Raw genomic sequence first — 15408 nt, forward strand, 5'->3', positions numbered from 1 at the left:
CCAAACATGCAGTATTTCTTACCAAATCTTGGAAACCATCCAGACTTACTTGATGATGCTCTCTGGAATATGGATGCAATCCATTGGGATCAGCCCACTCAGTTCTGCTAAGCTATTGACATATTTAATTTTACTACTGAATTTTGAACTGAAAAAAGAAAAGAAAAGAAAAATATCATTAAGTGGCTATTTCACCCCCCCTAAGGTTGTTGCCTCTTGAAAATCCTGAAAAATGCAACACCTTGGCCCAGTACTTACTAAAAAGAAAGGCTACATATTTGAGTAGTTACAATATGCAAGATATAGTTTTAAGTGGTTTATATTTATTAACACACTTATTTCTTCTTACAGCCTAAAGAGGTAGGTGCTATTCTTCTTCTCTCTCTTTTAAAAAGATGCTCCTAGTGGTCTTTTTTTTTTTTTTTAAAGTAAACTCTATGCCACAGGTGGGGCTTGAACTCACAACTTCGAGATCAAGAGTCGCATGCTGTACTGACTGAGCCAGTCAGGCATCCCATTATTCTCTTTTTAAAGACAAAGAAACTCAAGACACAGGGAGTTAAGTATCTGCCCAAGGTCTCACCTTTAGTAAGTGATAGAGCCTGGATTCAAACTCAGGGCAGTGTGACTATAAAGTCTACACTGATTTTTTTTTTCTAAGTTTTTCTTTTAATTCCAGTTAGTTAACCTACAGTGTTATATTCGTTTCAGGTGGACAACATAGTGATTCACACTTCCATACGTCATGTGGTGTTCATCACAACTGACCTGCGCTCCTTAATCCCCATCACCGATTTCACCCATCCCCCACCCAGAGTCTACACTCTCCACCACAATGGCATGGCCCCTCGGTGGTTCTCGCCACTCTCCAGAATCACTGGTTTATGGTTTGTTTGGCTTTGTTTGCTTGTTTATTTGTTTTTACCAAACAAAAATCTTGTCATTAGTTCTTTCAGAATCTATCAAGGTTGATCTATTTTTAAAATATATGTAAACTCATTTTCCTCCTAAGGTTTTGGCTTAAATATATATACATTTATATATATATATATATAAATATATATATATGAATATATATGTTAGTGTATATATATATATTAGTTTTTTTCTTCTTTTAAGTTTTAGCTGGAGAGTTCGTTCCAGATGGACCAATGTTCGAAAACATGTTCTGGTAACTGGAGCTGAATTACAAACAGCTTTCACCTAAACATTATCATGTTAGATGTGTGTAAATGTACCGAAAACAACATGAAATACCACTGAAACTGATCAAGGAATCTGCCTCTGGGAAGGGAGTGAGGGACAGGAGCTGGTAGTTGTTGAAGGAAAAACTTGGTCTTATCCTTAATGATTGGATGTTTTATAAGAAGAAGGCATTTGTATATAATCGCAAACTAATTTTTAAAATGTATCATTCCACTTGAAAGGGAACTTGACCGAGCACTGAACTTTCTTGAAGAGTTTCCCATGAAAAGACCTCCCCCAGTCTACTGACCACACAGAGCTGTCTGCCTCCTGTTCAACTACTGAGCATTCTAGAAGGAAGCGTCTGCAGGGTCATTTCTCTCTAGATTTCTCTCTCACAATGTACTTGCAGTTTGACCCTGGGCCACTGGCTGTGACTTGTGAGTAACTTTTGTCTCCATCCAGTCACCTGTAGGCCTCCTGATAAGTCGTGGGTAACACACACCACCAGTGATACGTTACATGCGGCCTCTTCCTTCCCCTGGACTTTCTGAGCTAAATTCAGGTTTGATAAAAGATGGAGTGGGTAGCGGGGGAAGCTTCCAGCTCCAGGGTTATGTTAATTAGAATGTACAGTTCTCCGAACACGCCATATTGTCTTCTTGATGTGTTTGCACCTGCTGTTTCTACCAGGTTTCAGCTAACCAGTCCTGTCGGTTCTTCAAAATTCACCTTGATGGCTCATTCTTCTGGAATGCCTCTCTTGACGCAGACCCTCAGCCTTTACTCCCCCTGCTACCCCAAACTCAGCTGAGCCCTGAGTTATCACCCCACAGTGGTACCCTGGATTGTAACTGCTTACTTGTCTGCCTATGTCAGCTGCTAGGCCCTGAGCTTTCTGAGGACAGCAACTGAGCTAATTAATCTCTCAATCTCTACCTCACATAAAAAAAAAAAATGAATTTCCCATCTACCTCTATGATAGGAGCTACCCTTCAGTGGGGAAAAGACCTAGAATACATTTAGTGACCTCTTTTTTCAGGTCTAAAAACTGGTTGGATCTTTAAAGAGGGTTTCACAGGATATGAGACTGTAGGATACAATGTTTAAGTGCTTAACGTGTGTTTTCTTTACAGTGAGGCAGACAATTGGGTCCAAAGCCCAAGTCTACTGTTTATTGGCTATATTACATCAGACCTGGGGTTGGAAAAGTATAGCTCATGGGTCAAAGCCAGCTTGCTGTTTTTTTTACAGTCCTCCGCCTAAGAATGGGTTCTACATTTTTAAAAAAATATTTGAAATAATAGCAAAACAAGACTATCTTGTGACATGTAAAAAATTTTAAGACATTCAACTTCAGTGTTCCTATGTCAAGTTTGATTGGAAGACAGCCACACTTACCTACATGCTGTCTATGACTGCTTTCGACCTAGCAGAGCCGAGCAACTGTGACTGAGACCAGATGGACCAGACAACCTAAAATATTTCCAGAACGGGTTTGCTGGCTCTTGCCGTAGACAATTTATCTGACCTCCCTGAACCTCAGGGACTTTTCCTAAATAAGGGAAACTGTAAACAGAACCTCCTTCAGAGGACTGTCATTACAAGTAAATGAAATAATGCCTGTAAATACTCAATAACTGTAAGCCATTGTTTTCTGTAATTTACCATAATGCTATTTGCTATAATTTTATTATTGCTGGACTTAATATCTTGAAGCTCCCTTCAAGAAATAATGTTGAATTATAATTATTTTTCAGTAGTCTTACAGCAACAAATGTTTGGCTATTTATCAAGGAACTTATTTGTTTTATAATTATTACACCTAAACTATTAAACAGACATCAGTGAATGAATATGAACACCAGTGTTTACTTTCTTTATCCATTAAACTTAAAATTTTTTTTTTTTATTTTTAAGTAATCTTTACACCCAATGTGGGGCTTTAATTTATAACCCTGAGATCAAGAGTCGCATGCTCTACCACCTGAGCCAGCCAGGCACCTACCATTAAACTTTTTTCTTTTTTTTAAGATTTTATTTATTTATTTGACAGAGAGCACAAGCAGGGGGAGCAGGAGAGGGGTGAGCAGGGAGCCCGACACAGGACTTGATCCCAGGACCCTGAGATCATGACCCGAGCCGAAGGCAGATGCTTAACCGACTGAGCCACCCAGGTGCCCCTAAACTTTTTATAACTCTTCAGTGTGCATTCATTCCTACTCCCCTGTCAAAGCATTTTCTATTATTAAAATAAGTGGCTTTTTGTATACCTTAAATATTTCATATTATTTTTTCATATTATTTTTTAAAGCAAGTGAACACAGTATGGTCAAGAACTAAACTTTGCCACAGGAAAACTAGGTCGAATGATGCTACTCAATTGTTGGAAGTAGGAGATGGAAATGCTACATCTATGTAAGTGCACACTGAACATAGAAGGATGGATCTGGAAGGCACAGGAAACTATGTAAAAATAAATAAAGGATTTTAACTTTCAGTTTTTTTTTCCCCCTCCAGAAGTGATCAGAATGGTTCTTAGAAATTCATTAGCAACTCTGAAACAGAAAACTTTCAATTGATCTAATCTGCATCCGGATGTTGGGTAAGACCGTATTTTACTTGAAAGCTCTCTAGGAAATACATACTGTCCCTTTCATTTAACTGTTCCAAGTCTTACTGCATTATGACGCATGTTTGATTTTTCTTTGCTTCCCCAAAATGTAAGGTTATACGGTATCTAACACAACATAGATGGTGAATAAATATTCACTGAATTGAACTGAATTGAAACCAAGACTGCGCGTGGGCAATCAAAAAAGCTCTCAAAATGGCTGCCCAGCCTCCTTCCCGAAGTTCGGCGGCCTACATGACAGTTGCTCAGAAGAAGAAGGACAAGAGCCATTGCTCCTGATTCCGTCCTTGGTTTGTCTTTATTTTCCATTGCTGTGTTGGGCTGCCTTTTCTATTCTCTACAAAATACCCTATCACTTTAACAGTATTATCTACCCTTCTGTAATGTGGCACAGAAACCCCACCACTTCCTCTTCTGTGTTACAGCAAGCAATACAGAGTTCATGTTTGTAAGGGGAAAACAGTCATTATAAAATAATGCTCACTTTTACTTAGGGTTTCTTGCTAGATCGTCCAAAATATCTTTCCAGGAAAGCCGGAAGCAAAACATGTCTTCCTAAATACTCTCTCAGTTTATGAATTCTTGTTTATAGGACATATTTTGGAAAACTACTAGTAGTACTTTTACTTTTTCTACAGTAACAACATACCTTATAAAAGGTCGTGTCACTGCAAGGATTGTTCTGATGAACCAAGACGGATGAACAATGATGAATGATTTCAAATTCTTTCGCAACCTGTTTTAAAAAAAGAAAAAGAATTACTCATAACCCATTTCCAGTAGGAGTTAAAACAGAAGGTATATCCCCAAATAAGAATATTATGATATTAGAGAGTTCTAGGTAAGTTACCCGATGGGAAGGTATAGAATGACCATTGATTAATTAAAAAAAATACTTTCTGAGATATCATTTATAACTTGTTTGATGCCAACTTCATGTTCCTATAGGAATCCATGTAAAATAGAATGGCTGTATTTCTAGAGAGCTTAAATCTAGAACTCTCATGGTGTATTTTTGCTTAACAATGCTTTTCATTTTTGCCAGCATTATCTTTACTATTTTGAAAAGAACACAGTCGTACTAACAACTTAGCCAATTTATTTGATCGACTAAGCCTTGGTTTCTTCTTCTATATTATGAAACAACTAACAGTGTATCATGTGGTTGTTTGGCGTCAGGTTACCATTTTAACGTTCCTGACATTCAGGCATGTCTTTCAGCTTTAGTGATGCTACTTTATAAGTGTTTGGATCATTGACTGGATCTTGGTTAATATCAGATCAAGCAAGGAGCCACCTCTAAGGGAATGCCACACTTATCACAGACACCATAAGTTTGTATGTTTATGATACTTTTCCCATGGTTGGCAATATAACATGTTTTGTTCCAGTCAAGCCAGTATGGGTGGAAGTAAAGTATCTTGAGGAAAAGGTGCACCAAAGCACCAAATGGGCTGGTGGTTAACCTGAAGTATCAGTGAATAATGAAATAAGAGCAACAACAGTGGCCCAAACCCAAACCGTGCCAGTGCACATAGCCAGCGTCAGGATCACATGAAACCAGTAAAGAGTCATGGCTACTCTGGCTTATCAGCATCAGCTGCACCTCTATGTGGCAAAGGCACACGCATAGTTTGGAACAGACTCGGTCATCAGGTCTGAGATGACAACATCTAACAAAATCTAGATTTATTTCAGATTTGGGGCATCAAGGGACACTTTTATTAATATTTTTACAGATTTATAATTAATTATCTCAATTCTGCATAATTTGGTGTTCCTAAAACGTGATCACGTTCTTGGCACGCGACAGGGAATTAGAAATGGGAGTTACCGAGGAAGTCAAACGGGGATTAAATAATGGCGCCCACATACCGCCTGTCAATCATCTGGTAGCATCTCTTCATCCAGCCCAGCCCTGGCATCTTCCGTCTCGGGGTCGCGCCGTTCAAGTACACGATCATATAGTCCTCAGCTACCATCAGCTCTAAAGTACTTATTACATACCTGATCACAGGAAGGAAGAGGAGTGTTTTCATTTCCCACGTGAAACAGTTCATCTTATTTACACTCTAATGATTTAACATTTAAATTATAGGGAGTATGACATTGAAGAATGGTTGTGCATAGGACCTCTTTACCTTGAAAAGAATGCAGTTTCCTAAAATTATTTCTCTGAGAGTATTGCTCAATTATGTGTATGGTTACCTTCTCTCTCTCTCTTTTTAATGCAGGTACGCTCAAAAAATGTATAGGTTAGAACCTGAATTTCAAAAATGTCAACAGTGTTATCATATACCAAGAGCCCCAGTGAATGCTATAAGTGAACCTGGGTTATCATCAGCTGAATAAGAGCGTGTTATTGAGGAACGAAAATAACACTTTACCCAAAGGAAATGTTACAGAATTTTAGAGTGCAGGCAACACTGTGTTCGTTTTGTTTTCTATTCATGCTGCTGACAGAAGTGTTCTTTTAAAGGTTTTGCCTCTTGAGCAATATTCCTTGACAGAGATTTCACTGACTTTTCATCAAAGGCTGGGAATATTCTACACCATCTATTTCCTCTTCTTAAAGATGCTCTATCTGCCATGACATGCCACAGACATTCACTCGAAGCACTTTGTCAGAAGTATCACTCACAGGAAAAGATTTTCCATGACATAGTGGTAATCCGCCCGACTGCTGTCTGGCAGAAAACAGGCAGCAAACACAATGATGGCATTTAGGCCGTCCCCATAGTAGCCTGGGGGACAAACAAAAAGACATTTGTAACCAGCTGAAAGCTCTTAATAAGATAATATTTAACCTAAAGGACAAATCTGGAAGCCTTGACAAGTGTGTGTATGGAATAGATACATCCTTCAGTGAGTAGTATATAGACCACACTTCTACACGTAGAAACACACAAACCTACTTTTCAGTAAAGTGTATGTTTTACAGAGTCTTAAATATACAGTGCGAATATATTTGCATATATAGGGTATCCATTTGTTACGGACGACTATATGTGTTGTCCATCGTCATGAATGGGGTATATAAATATTCAACTTACCAAAGGATGGGGGTTTGACTTACAGGTTTCTAATTTGTATAATGCTTCTGTCCCTTACTGGCTGAGACGTTCTGTTTGATCCTCTCTAGCTTTTTTCAGTTTTAGACTCTGGCTAATTTAAAGGGAAAATCTAGTTACGGAACTACAATATAATCAGATGCATATCCTCCAGTGACCAGAGACTAGTAAGCTGACAAGTAAAGCACCTTTATCTTGATTTTGAGGATTGGTTCACTTGCCTGTAGCATCCCTGGGGTCTCCAGATTCAAAAGATAGTACAGAGACACACGGCAAGCTCTGGCCAGGCCTAGAATAACTCAGCACAGAATTCAGAGCCCCCTCTTTTTAAAAAGGAGGAAACTCAAGAAGGGCCTGGTTAAAGCTGACCTCCCTTTGAATTCTATGAAAGTACATGCTTTGGGGAGAACTTGAGAATTACTTCCGGGTAACATGGGGAGCGGAGGTAGAGGTCTACTTGCATGTGGTGCTGAGAAAAGGCAAGTGTGGAACTCCTAAGAGTCAAGGAAAATATAGGGACATCTCAGGCCATTTCACCCACATCTGAAAGCTCTGTCCCATTCTTAAAGCTCCACATTCCCTCAGAGCTCATCTTTGAAACTCATGGCAGCTGTTGGTCAAATCCCACAGGTTAATGTGTGGACTCTCACGTGTCTTTGAGACTTAAAAATGGAAGCAATGCACTGTTTTCATTTTTTTTTAAGATTTATCTTAGAGAGAGAGCTCACACACACGCACTGGGGGAGGGGCAGAGGGAGAGGGAGAGAAAGAATCCTGAGCAGGCGCCATGCTCGGCGCTGAGCCCGACACGGGGCTCGATCTCACGACCCTGAGATCATGACCTGAGCCGAGAAGTCAAGAGTCGGCCACTTAACCCACTGAGCCACCCAGGCGCCTCGCTGTGTTTTCATTTTTTAATCTCCCTTTTTCAGCGCTTGGCATTTCCGTCCTACAACACAGTTCTGGATTTCAGAATCATGAAACAGAGATTGCCTTAGAGCTCTGAGTAGGCGGATAGGACATACCCGCCAGCCTCATCAGAACTCAGTGCGTTTCATTTTTTTTCAGGACTCGAAATACCCCTCTGGTGATTACATGGCAGTAAAATACTGGCTGGATATAGACTTGGATGGGCTTAACTGTTGAAAAGCAGTTTAATAAGATGTTCTCTACAAAGACAGCATGACACGACCACAAAAGAGGTGGGGGCAGAGAGTGATACCAACTAAAAATATATCAAATTATGGGTTTGTGTGTATGACTAATCTGAGCTTGTTGTATACAGTGTTGACTCTCCATGTCTTAGAAGATGCTACCTACGTAAGTATACACCTGATGTAATGCCTGTTTGCAAAACCGGATTGGGGTAGCTTCCCTATGGATTATTCACCTTGTTTCGTCTTTTCCAACATGCAGGTATTTACCAACTTCTTTTCTGAGTGAGATGTGAAGGAAAATGGCAGGAGATATATTTTAATAAAAGAAGAGTCTATTCGACTCTTAATCTTCTTCTTAAGAAGAAGAATCTTCTTAAGAAGATTCATAACCGAATGAAAATCCACAAAAGATAAGGTGGCTTTGCTCCGCTAATGTTAACAACACAAAGCTATGCAATTTAGACTCAGCACAATGACCAGGACCGGGTCTATTAAAAGAGATAACAGAGGAAATGAACCCAACTTAAAAACAAGTACAGAAGCATCCTTTCAAAAGCATCTTTCTAGGAGTAGCTGCCTGGCCCCGGGGTGTCACGATAATTTCAAGATCATGACCACTCAGCTACTTTGATTTCTTTTTCTGTTTCTGGAGAATTTCTAAGATTTTTTTTTTTTTAAAGGACAGTCTGAGGTTTATAAACAGCACTTCAGAAGTCAAAATGGCATTTCAGCTCTTTGTGTCAGTGTGTCTGTCCCTGGAATGCTGTGGTGTCGCGTTCATTCAGGTTCGCGTATTTGAAGGAACACTTAAGAATCAACTCGCGACCTCCCGGTCACTGTCTAAGTCAGGAATGTCTTTTCTTTATAGAAAATTTCCTGAAATTTACAAATGAAGGTGGATTTTTGTACTTTTGGGCAGAGGAGCTGTAGGAAGGGAAGAAAGAGGCAAAAGACGGAGGAAGAGAACAGGAGGAGGGAAGACCTAAGATGTCAGAAAGGCATTAGAAGAAAAAGATGTCTTCCTGGAAGTTTTCCTTCCCAACCAAGGTCGGGTGCCACTGCTGTTAGGCTCTGGAGATACTTCCCATCAGCACTGCTGGCAGAGGTGGTCACTGGAATGAGTAGTCCCACTTGCTTTTTGTCCCTCACAGATGCCTTCGAGGGGGTCAGCTAAGCCCATTTCTATGTTAAATATGCAGCTTTCTCAAGTCAAGTTGGCTGCCAGCAGTTGAATAATTCATCTGAAGTTCGGTTTTTTAAAACATGTATTTTATCTGACTCCCTTCTCAGTAACCAGAGTTGAGTCCGGGGTGTATGTGCGGAAGTACACGTGCAATCCCACCGCGGGGCCTCCTGAGAGCCTCTGTGGCGATCATGCAAACCTTACCTGAGGTAGCACAGAGAGGGAAGGGACGTAACACAAGTTTGCTGGCCAGCAAATGGAATGGAGAGAGAAGGGAAGACGTCACAGTCGCAACCAAAACATACACACACACACACCAGCCTGCAACTCTTCTCCTCATTCTTTCCGGGGCCATTTGTCCAGCAACACTGCAGAGAAGTTACCTGAATCTCCTATAATGAAATAAGAGAAGTAAAGAAACAAGAAAGGAAACTTCTCATTATAATGCTTTGGTGTGACGGTCCTAGGTTATCTAAACGCATCCTCCACTCCAAGGTCAAAAAAGCCAGTTTCTGGCATTAACGTGACCCCACACTGTTGTGGATCAGAACCCACCCAGACCTCTCTTTGTTCTTTCATTGAAGCAGATAACAGGAATATTGCCCAGGGGCTCATGGGAGGTGACCCTGGCTTTGAGGTCACCCTCTCTTGACTGATGAAGTAGCTGAGGCCTGTGAAGTTAGGTCATGTACCAAGGTCATAGGATAATTAGCAACAAAGACAGGGCTTGAACTCTTCTTCTCTACTGCGTACAAGGCCTCTTACAATAGCTCCTATCAAGGTCACCAAAGCTGAAGATTGAATTATTTGTCCCCATACTTTTCATGCCTGTGCCCAACTGGCACGGACGCTTGGCTGAGCCTGGCTTTGCAGCCAAGTGAGACAGCGATTTTAATCACCCCCATCTTGCAGTTATGCTGCACAGAGCACTGTACCGCCGCCCCTTTCCTGTTGGCCTCAAAGGGAAAAGCTCGTCAGAGCAAAATGCCAGACACCCAGACGAGACCTATGCCCACTATGGAGCGCTCATCAGAAGCCAGGATCCCAAATGCAATGGACTGGTCTCTAGGGAGGACTGCCTGATGATCCTGAAGGTCTAAGAAAGTCGTGTCAGCTTCCAACACAGCGGGCCGAGCTTTGGCAAATTCAGAAGTAAAATCTAAACTGTCTTTACCTACGGAGCGCAAAAGCTGCTGGGGGGTGGGATGAGAAGAGGCGGCGTCTCGCGGCCGTTCCCGACGGGTGGGGACAGCCAGAGGCACACTCATGCAGGCCGGCGCCTGGAGAAGGCCGGGGCGCAGCTGGGCAGAGGAAAGGCGGCCTTGTCTTCCACGCAAACGGGACAGTCACACGGACAAGACCGAGCTCACGGACACAGAACGGAGGGGCGCGGATGCCAGGGGAGGAGGTGGCAGGGAGGCAGGGCACAGCAAACCAGGTTATCCCTGCGGCGTGGGCTGACTTGTCACAGAGAGGGTGAGAGGCAGAAGCAGTGGCTTTGTTTTGACCTTACTGTGTGGATGACGCTAATCGCTCTTTTCTGATTCGGGCAACAGGTCTGCAGACGGATGGGCTCAACCCTCCCACCCCACCCACCTGCTTTCACTGTGGCTGAAAGAACACGCAGGTGAGTCTGCGGGGGAAATGAGACCTAATCCGGCCTCAGGAAGACAGGGAAGCCCGGAGGCCTCTTCTTCACAACAAAAGGGCTCTTCATTTAAGACCAGAGTGGTAAACATTCACATGGATTATCTACCCCTGGGTGACTCTGATTTACTTCGACAGACTTTTCCACCGTTTTTGACCTTTTTTGGAATGGGCACAGGCTGTTTTTATCATCAGCCTCTGTTTTGTTTTGTCTTTTATTTCCAAAAAGCACACAAACCCAAAATACCCGGTGGGTGGTGCAAAGGAGGGATGAGCTTCCGGGAAGATCTGGGATGATGTTCGGGTTGTGGTTTTCGTCATAAGAACGAAGGGTCGACAATATGGCCCGTGGTCTGTCCCCTTCAGCAAGAGCCGGCCAGCTCTCCTTCTGCAGGGCTGTGGGAAGGTTTCCCTTAGAGGACACTGCCTCCAGCCCCACAGCAGCTGTCACTGGGCCCTAATAGCATTTCAGGTCACAAAGAGTGAGGTCATGGGAAGGAAGGTCATGGCCAGGGGCACCCATGGGCATTTTCTTTTATTCTCAAGGTGGGGATCCCTGGCTGATCCTGATACTTACGTGAAGGGAGCAATGTGTGGATGGAAGATGGATAATCGGCCGGTGGAGGGAAGTTTGAAAAAACAAAAATGTCCTTCTGCTCGTTAGAAAACAAAAGCTATGGGTTTAATGCAGCACCAAGACGCTTATTTCCCTGTCCTTGTTAGGGAAGCGAGAACAACAACTGCCTTGTCAGCTTACACTTTTTCTGGAGCGGCTGAGTGTTTAGGGTGGTGCCTCAGGCCTGCAGGAAAGGAGCGCATGCAGCAGGAAAAAAAAAAAAAAGCCGTTTTCTGAAGTTGACAACATTAAATGTGTTGCTTGTGCTCATCTGACTTTTTGTGATTCCAAAATTAATCAAGGCTCCCGGAGCTCCTAAAACGCACTGGAAATACGGAACACAGGTTTTCTCTCCCCCTTGTCCCTCCCAAAGCAGGTGGGGGCTTTCACCGGAAATGCCTGTTGTCAGGCCCGGATGTAATGGAGTCTCTAGAAAAGCGAACTTCAGGGAGGGGAAAAAACGACCAGGAGTCGTCCAAAGAGATTTCCTAAAGCTTCTGAGAGGATTCAAAAGACCATTTTGTTATGAGAAGCACCTCTGGGGTGGTGATCTTACTACAGGCCATGGTGGTATAGACTCGGAAGCCATTCAGTTAAACCCTACAACCACGGTGAGTGTAGTCACCATCCCTCACCGTACAAAACCATTACATTATTCACTATATTCCCTGTGCTGTACTATTCACTCCCATGCCTTATTTATTTTATAACTGGAAGTTTGTTGGGCATTTCATAATATAAGTGTCGAATCGCTATGTTGTACACTTGAAACTAATATTTATGTTAACTATATTTCAAAAAAAAAATACCCTATAACTGACCCATATGAATTCCAAACAGACATTATTAAATTGGACAACTACAGTTCTCAAGAAATTTGCCCAGAAGATTATAGCTGTCAGACATGTGGTGTGAAAAGCAGTTTTCACATCGGAAAGCTATTTTTTACATAGGCTTTGCAATGTTTATAGAATTGAGTCTGATGTAATGTACTTAATTCTACAGTCCCCTGAATATTGACTGCAAAATAGGGTTTTGAGGATGTCATGATGCAGAGAACCCTAGTTTCATTTTCTAATTAAAAAAAAAAAAAAAAAACATGGCTGCCCTGGTCCCCACCTCCCCGATTCACAAAGAGCTCGACTACCTCCATGAGAAATGACTCTCCTGTAGGGCTCGATGACTTTCATGTCAATCCGCTGTTCCTGTTCTCCAATCACCACTGTCCTCCACAACCGGTTGTCCTCGCGCTCCTCTTCTGCCGTATACTCTGGAATAGACTCTGACTCTTGGCCAGAATCTTTGTTAGATGTGGAACCCTCTGGAAGTGAAGCACAGAGAAGGACTGAAGAGCAAGACTCCACAGTTGAGGCAGTTCAACGAGCTATCTCCTGGCAGAGCCAACCTGAGGGCACTCCCTGTTTGACACAACTCTTACAGAGCTGAACACCATCGTCACCACATAAAGGATGTTCCATGAAGTCCTGTTTATCGATGGATTAACTGAACAATCAAATCCACGCTAAGACCAAGCTGAGGGTGGGGATAGGTGCAGGGCTAGAGCTGCCTTGTGTCAGTGACCTAGGGAGTACAGGCTGGTACCAATTCATCCTTGATCATACAGGTTGAAGACTGGGGACCTTTCTCGTGGGATAAAAGGCGATTTATCAGGCCCAGATAATTTTGTTTTCCTTGGGCCACATATCCTAATATATCCTAAGTGGTTAGTTTCTTGATGATACCACCAGCCTAGACCCCCTCTCCCCCCACCACTCTGTGACTCTTACAAAGAAATTGAGCCCCCTTCCCTATTGGGAGCAAATTTGAGAAATATGGTATTACTTCCAATGGATTTTTCAAAATATGCTACAGAAAGATTTTACATTAAGCAAGAAACAAACAACTTTGTAGACCAGAAATGCTCCAAGGCCAAAAATTCATAACACTCCTATTTGTGGGTGCACATGACAATAAAAAAGTCCACTGAACATTCTTTGGAGAAACATTTACTACCCACTCTTGTGCATCCAAAAAAAAAAAAAAACCAACAACGGTGTTAAATTTTTTAAAATGGATAAGCAGCAATTGTTTTCATGTTTACTTCAACTGCTCGTAGAGTTTAACAGTGTTTATTCTTTACATGTTTAAGTAATTTGAAGGAAAAGATTATTCCTAACTTTCCCAATAACTCTATGAGATATTATCATTCTTATTTTTGCATTCATGGGAAAGGACCTTTGCTTTATATTGTACTTTACTTATATTCGGTTTATGGCGCTTCGATAATAAGAACAGTAATACTTCATTAGATATCTACCACGTGTCAGGCACAGTAGTAGGTATTATCGTAGACATGCCCACACAAAAACTGACTTTGAGTTAGTTTGCTATCACTATACCCCAAATGTGTGATTGTCTCATTCTCTTGATTTTACCACCAGGCTGGGAATTCCTTGGGCCAAGAAATTGTGCCAGAACCACCTTTATTATTCACCCTCACCAACCAACTCCACACTTAGCTTGGAAACCTGCATAGAGCACTCAGTGAAAATGGAGGCAAATGGGTAAATAAAGGACAGCTTGGACAAGCCCCTGAAAATACAGGTAATTGGTAAGGAGACCACAACAAAGCCATCATGCTCTGAAGACTCCTCAAGACACATTCGAACGTGTCTAATTACCTGTGACTTAGAACAGCAAACTGAAATCCAGCTGGGAAGCAATCCTAGCCCTTTTTGCCAACACCAACAGCTACCACCACCTACAGAGCCTGCCTCCCTCTGCGTTCCCACCAGCTCTCATCTTACTTAGGACAGCTTCTGGCTTCAGACCAAGCTCTGCGTCACTGGCGCAAATCCATCCATCTGCGCTGGACTCCCAGTCTGGAATCCCTTCCTGTTTCTCCCTTCCTTTGGCTGAGGGCCCCTAGATGCTTATCTTTGCTCCCTTCCTGGGACCCTGTTTTCCATCTGGTCTCAGTGCCCTCAGAACTCTGGGCTCTGATGGGGGCTTGTCTTCAGTGTTCCTGTCCATACACGCTCTGCCCTGCAACAAACACCATCCACCAGCCCCTTTCTCCTTATTTGGGACTTTCTGGCCTGTGCTAGCTGGACCCAGCTGCTCTATGTGGGGTGACTGTTTGGTTTTCTGCATGCTTTTACTGAAGCTACCTCATTTGAAAAAACTTGTATACTGTATTCTTTTTTCTGGTTATAAACATAAAATGCTAATAAAAGTTCAAACAATGCAGACATTGTCCATCAAAACCGCAAAAATCCCCAGTGCCACTCACTCATTGTTTGCTGTGTATTCTTTTTATTATGTACATGGGTACAAGCATACTTTCCCCCCAAGTATGATTAGTCTATATATTCTGCATGTTCTTTTTTTTTTTTTTTTTTAAAGTAGGCTCCTCACCCAGCATGGAGCCCAATGTGGGGCTCAAACTCACGACCTGGTCAAGACCCGAGCTGAGATCAAGACCTGAGCTGAGATCAAAGGTAGGACGCTCAACCAGCTGAGCCACCCAGGTGCTCCCTACTATGTGTTTTTTTTAAAAGATTTTATTTATTTATTTATTTATTTGAGAGAGAGCGAGCACGGGGGGGAGCGGCAGAAGAAGGGGAGAAACAGACTCCCTGCTAAGCGGGGAGCCACACACGGGGCTTGACCCCAGGACCCTGGGAACACAGACTGAGCCGGAGGCAGAGGCTTAACCGACTGAGGCACCCAGGCGCCCCTCTATTCTGAATATTTTATACGTATTCTTCTATAATGTGCTCCTACCTAAACATATAGCACAAGCTTCTTTTCATCTCAGTGACTATAAACCCTGTAATTTTTTTTTTTGGTTTATTTATTTATTTATTTTTGGTAATCTCTATCCCCAACGTGGGGCTCGAACTCACAGTCCT

At 42.4% G+C, this 15408-nt stretch overlaps 1 protein-coding gene across 7 annotated transcripts in view; it reads right to left on the minus strand.

The window, feature by feature from the left end:
* PRUNE2 (prune homolog 2 with BCH domain) overlaps positions 1-15408 on the minus strand; it is a 248761-nt gene that overhangs the window by 15410 nt on the left and 217943 nt on the right. For 6 of the 7 annotated variants that reach the window (XM_048218336.2, XM_048218334.2, XM_048218335.2 and 3 more), the window contains exons 12-16: positions 12642-12815; positions 6462-6564; positions 5696-5827; positions 4470-4556; positions 50-148 (exon numbers count right to left, since the gene is read on the minus strand). In XM_048218336.2, the coding sequence (XP_048074293.1) occupies positions 50-148; positions 4470-4556; positions 5696-5827; positions 6462-6564; positions 12642-12815 (595 nt within the window). Of the gene's footprint in view, positions 1-49; positions 149-4469; positions 4557-5695; positions 5828-6461; positions 6565-8469; positions 9624-12641; positions 12816-15408 lie in introns of those variants that run through there. The other variant, XM_057305532.1, reaches the window with a different exon arrangement.

Source organism: Ursus arctos, unplaced genomic scaffold (assembly GCF_023065955.2).
Source record: "Ursus arctos isolate Adak ecotype North America unplaced genomic scaffold, UrsArc2.0 scaffold_33, whole genome shotgun sequence".
NCBI classification, from domain to species: domain Eukaryota; kingdom Metazoa; phylum Chordata; class Mammalia; order Carnivora; family Ursidae; genus Ursus; species Ursus arctos.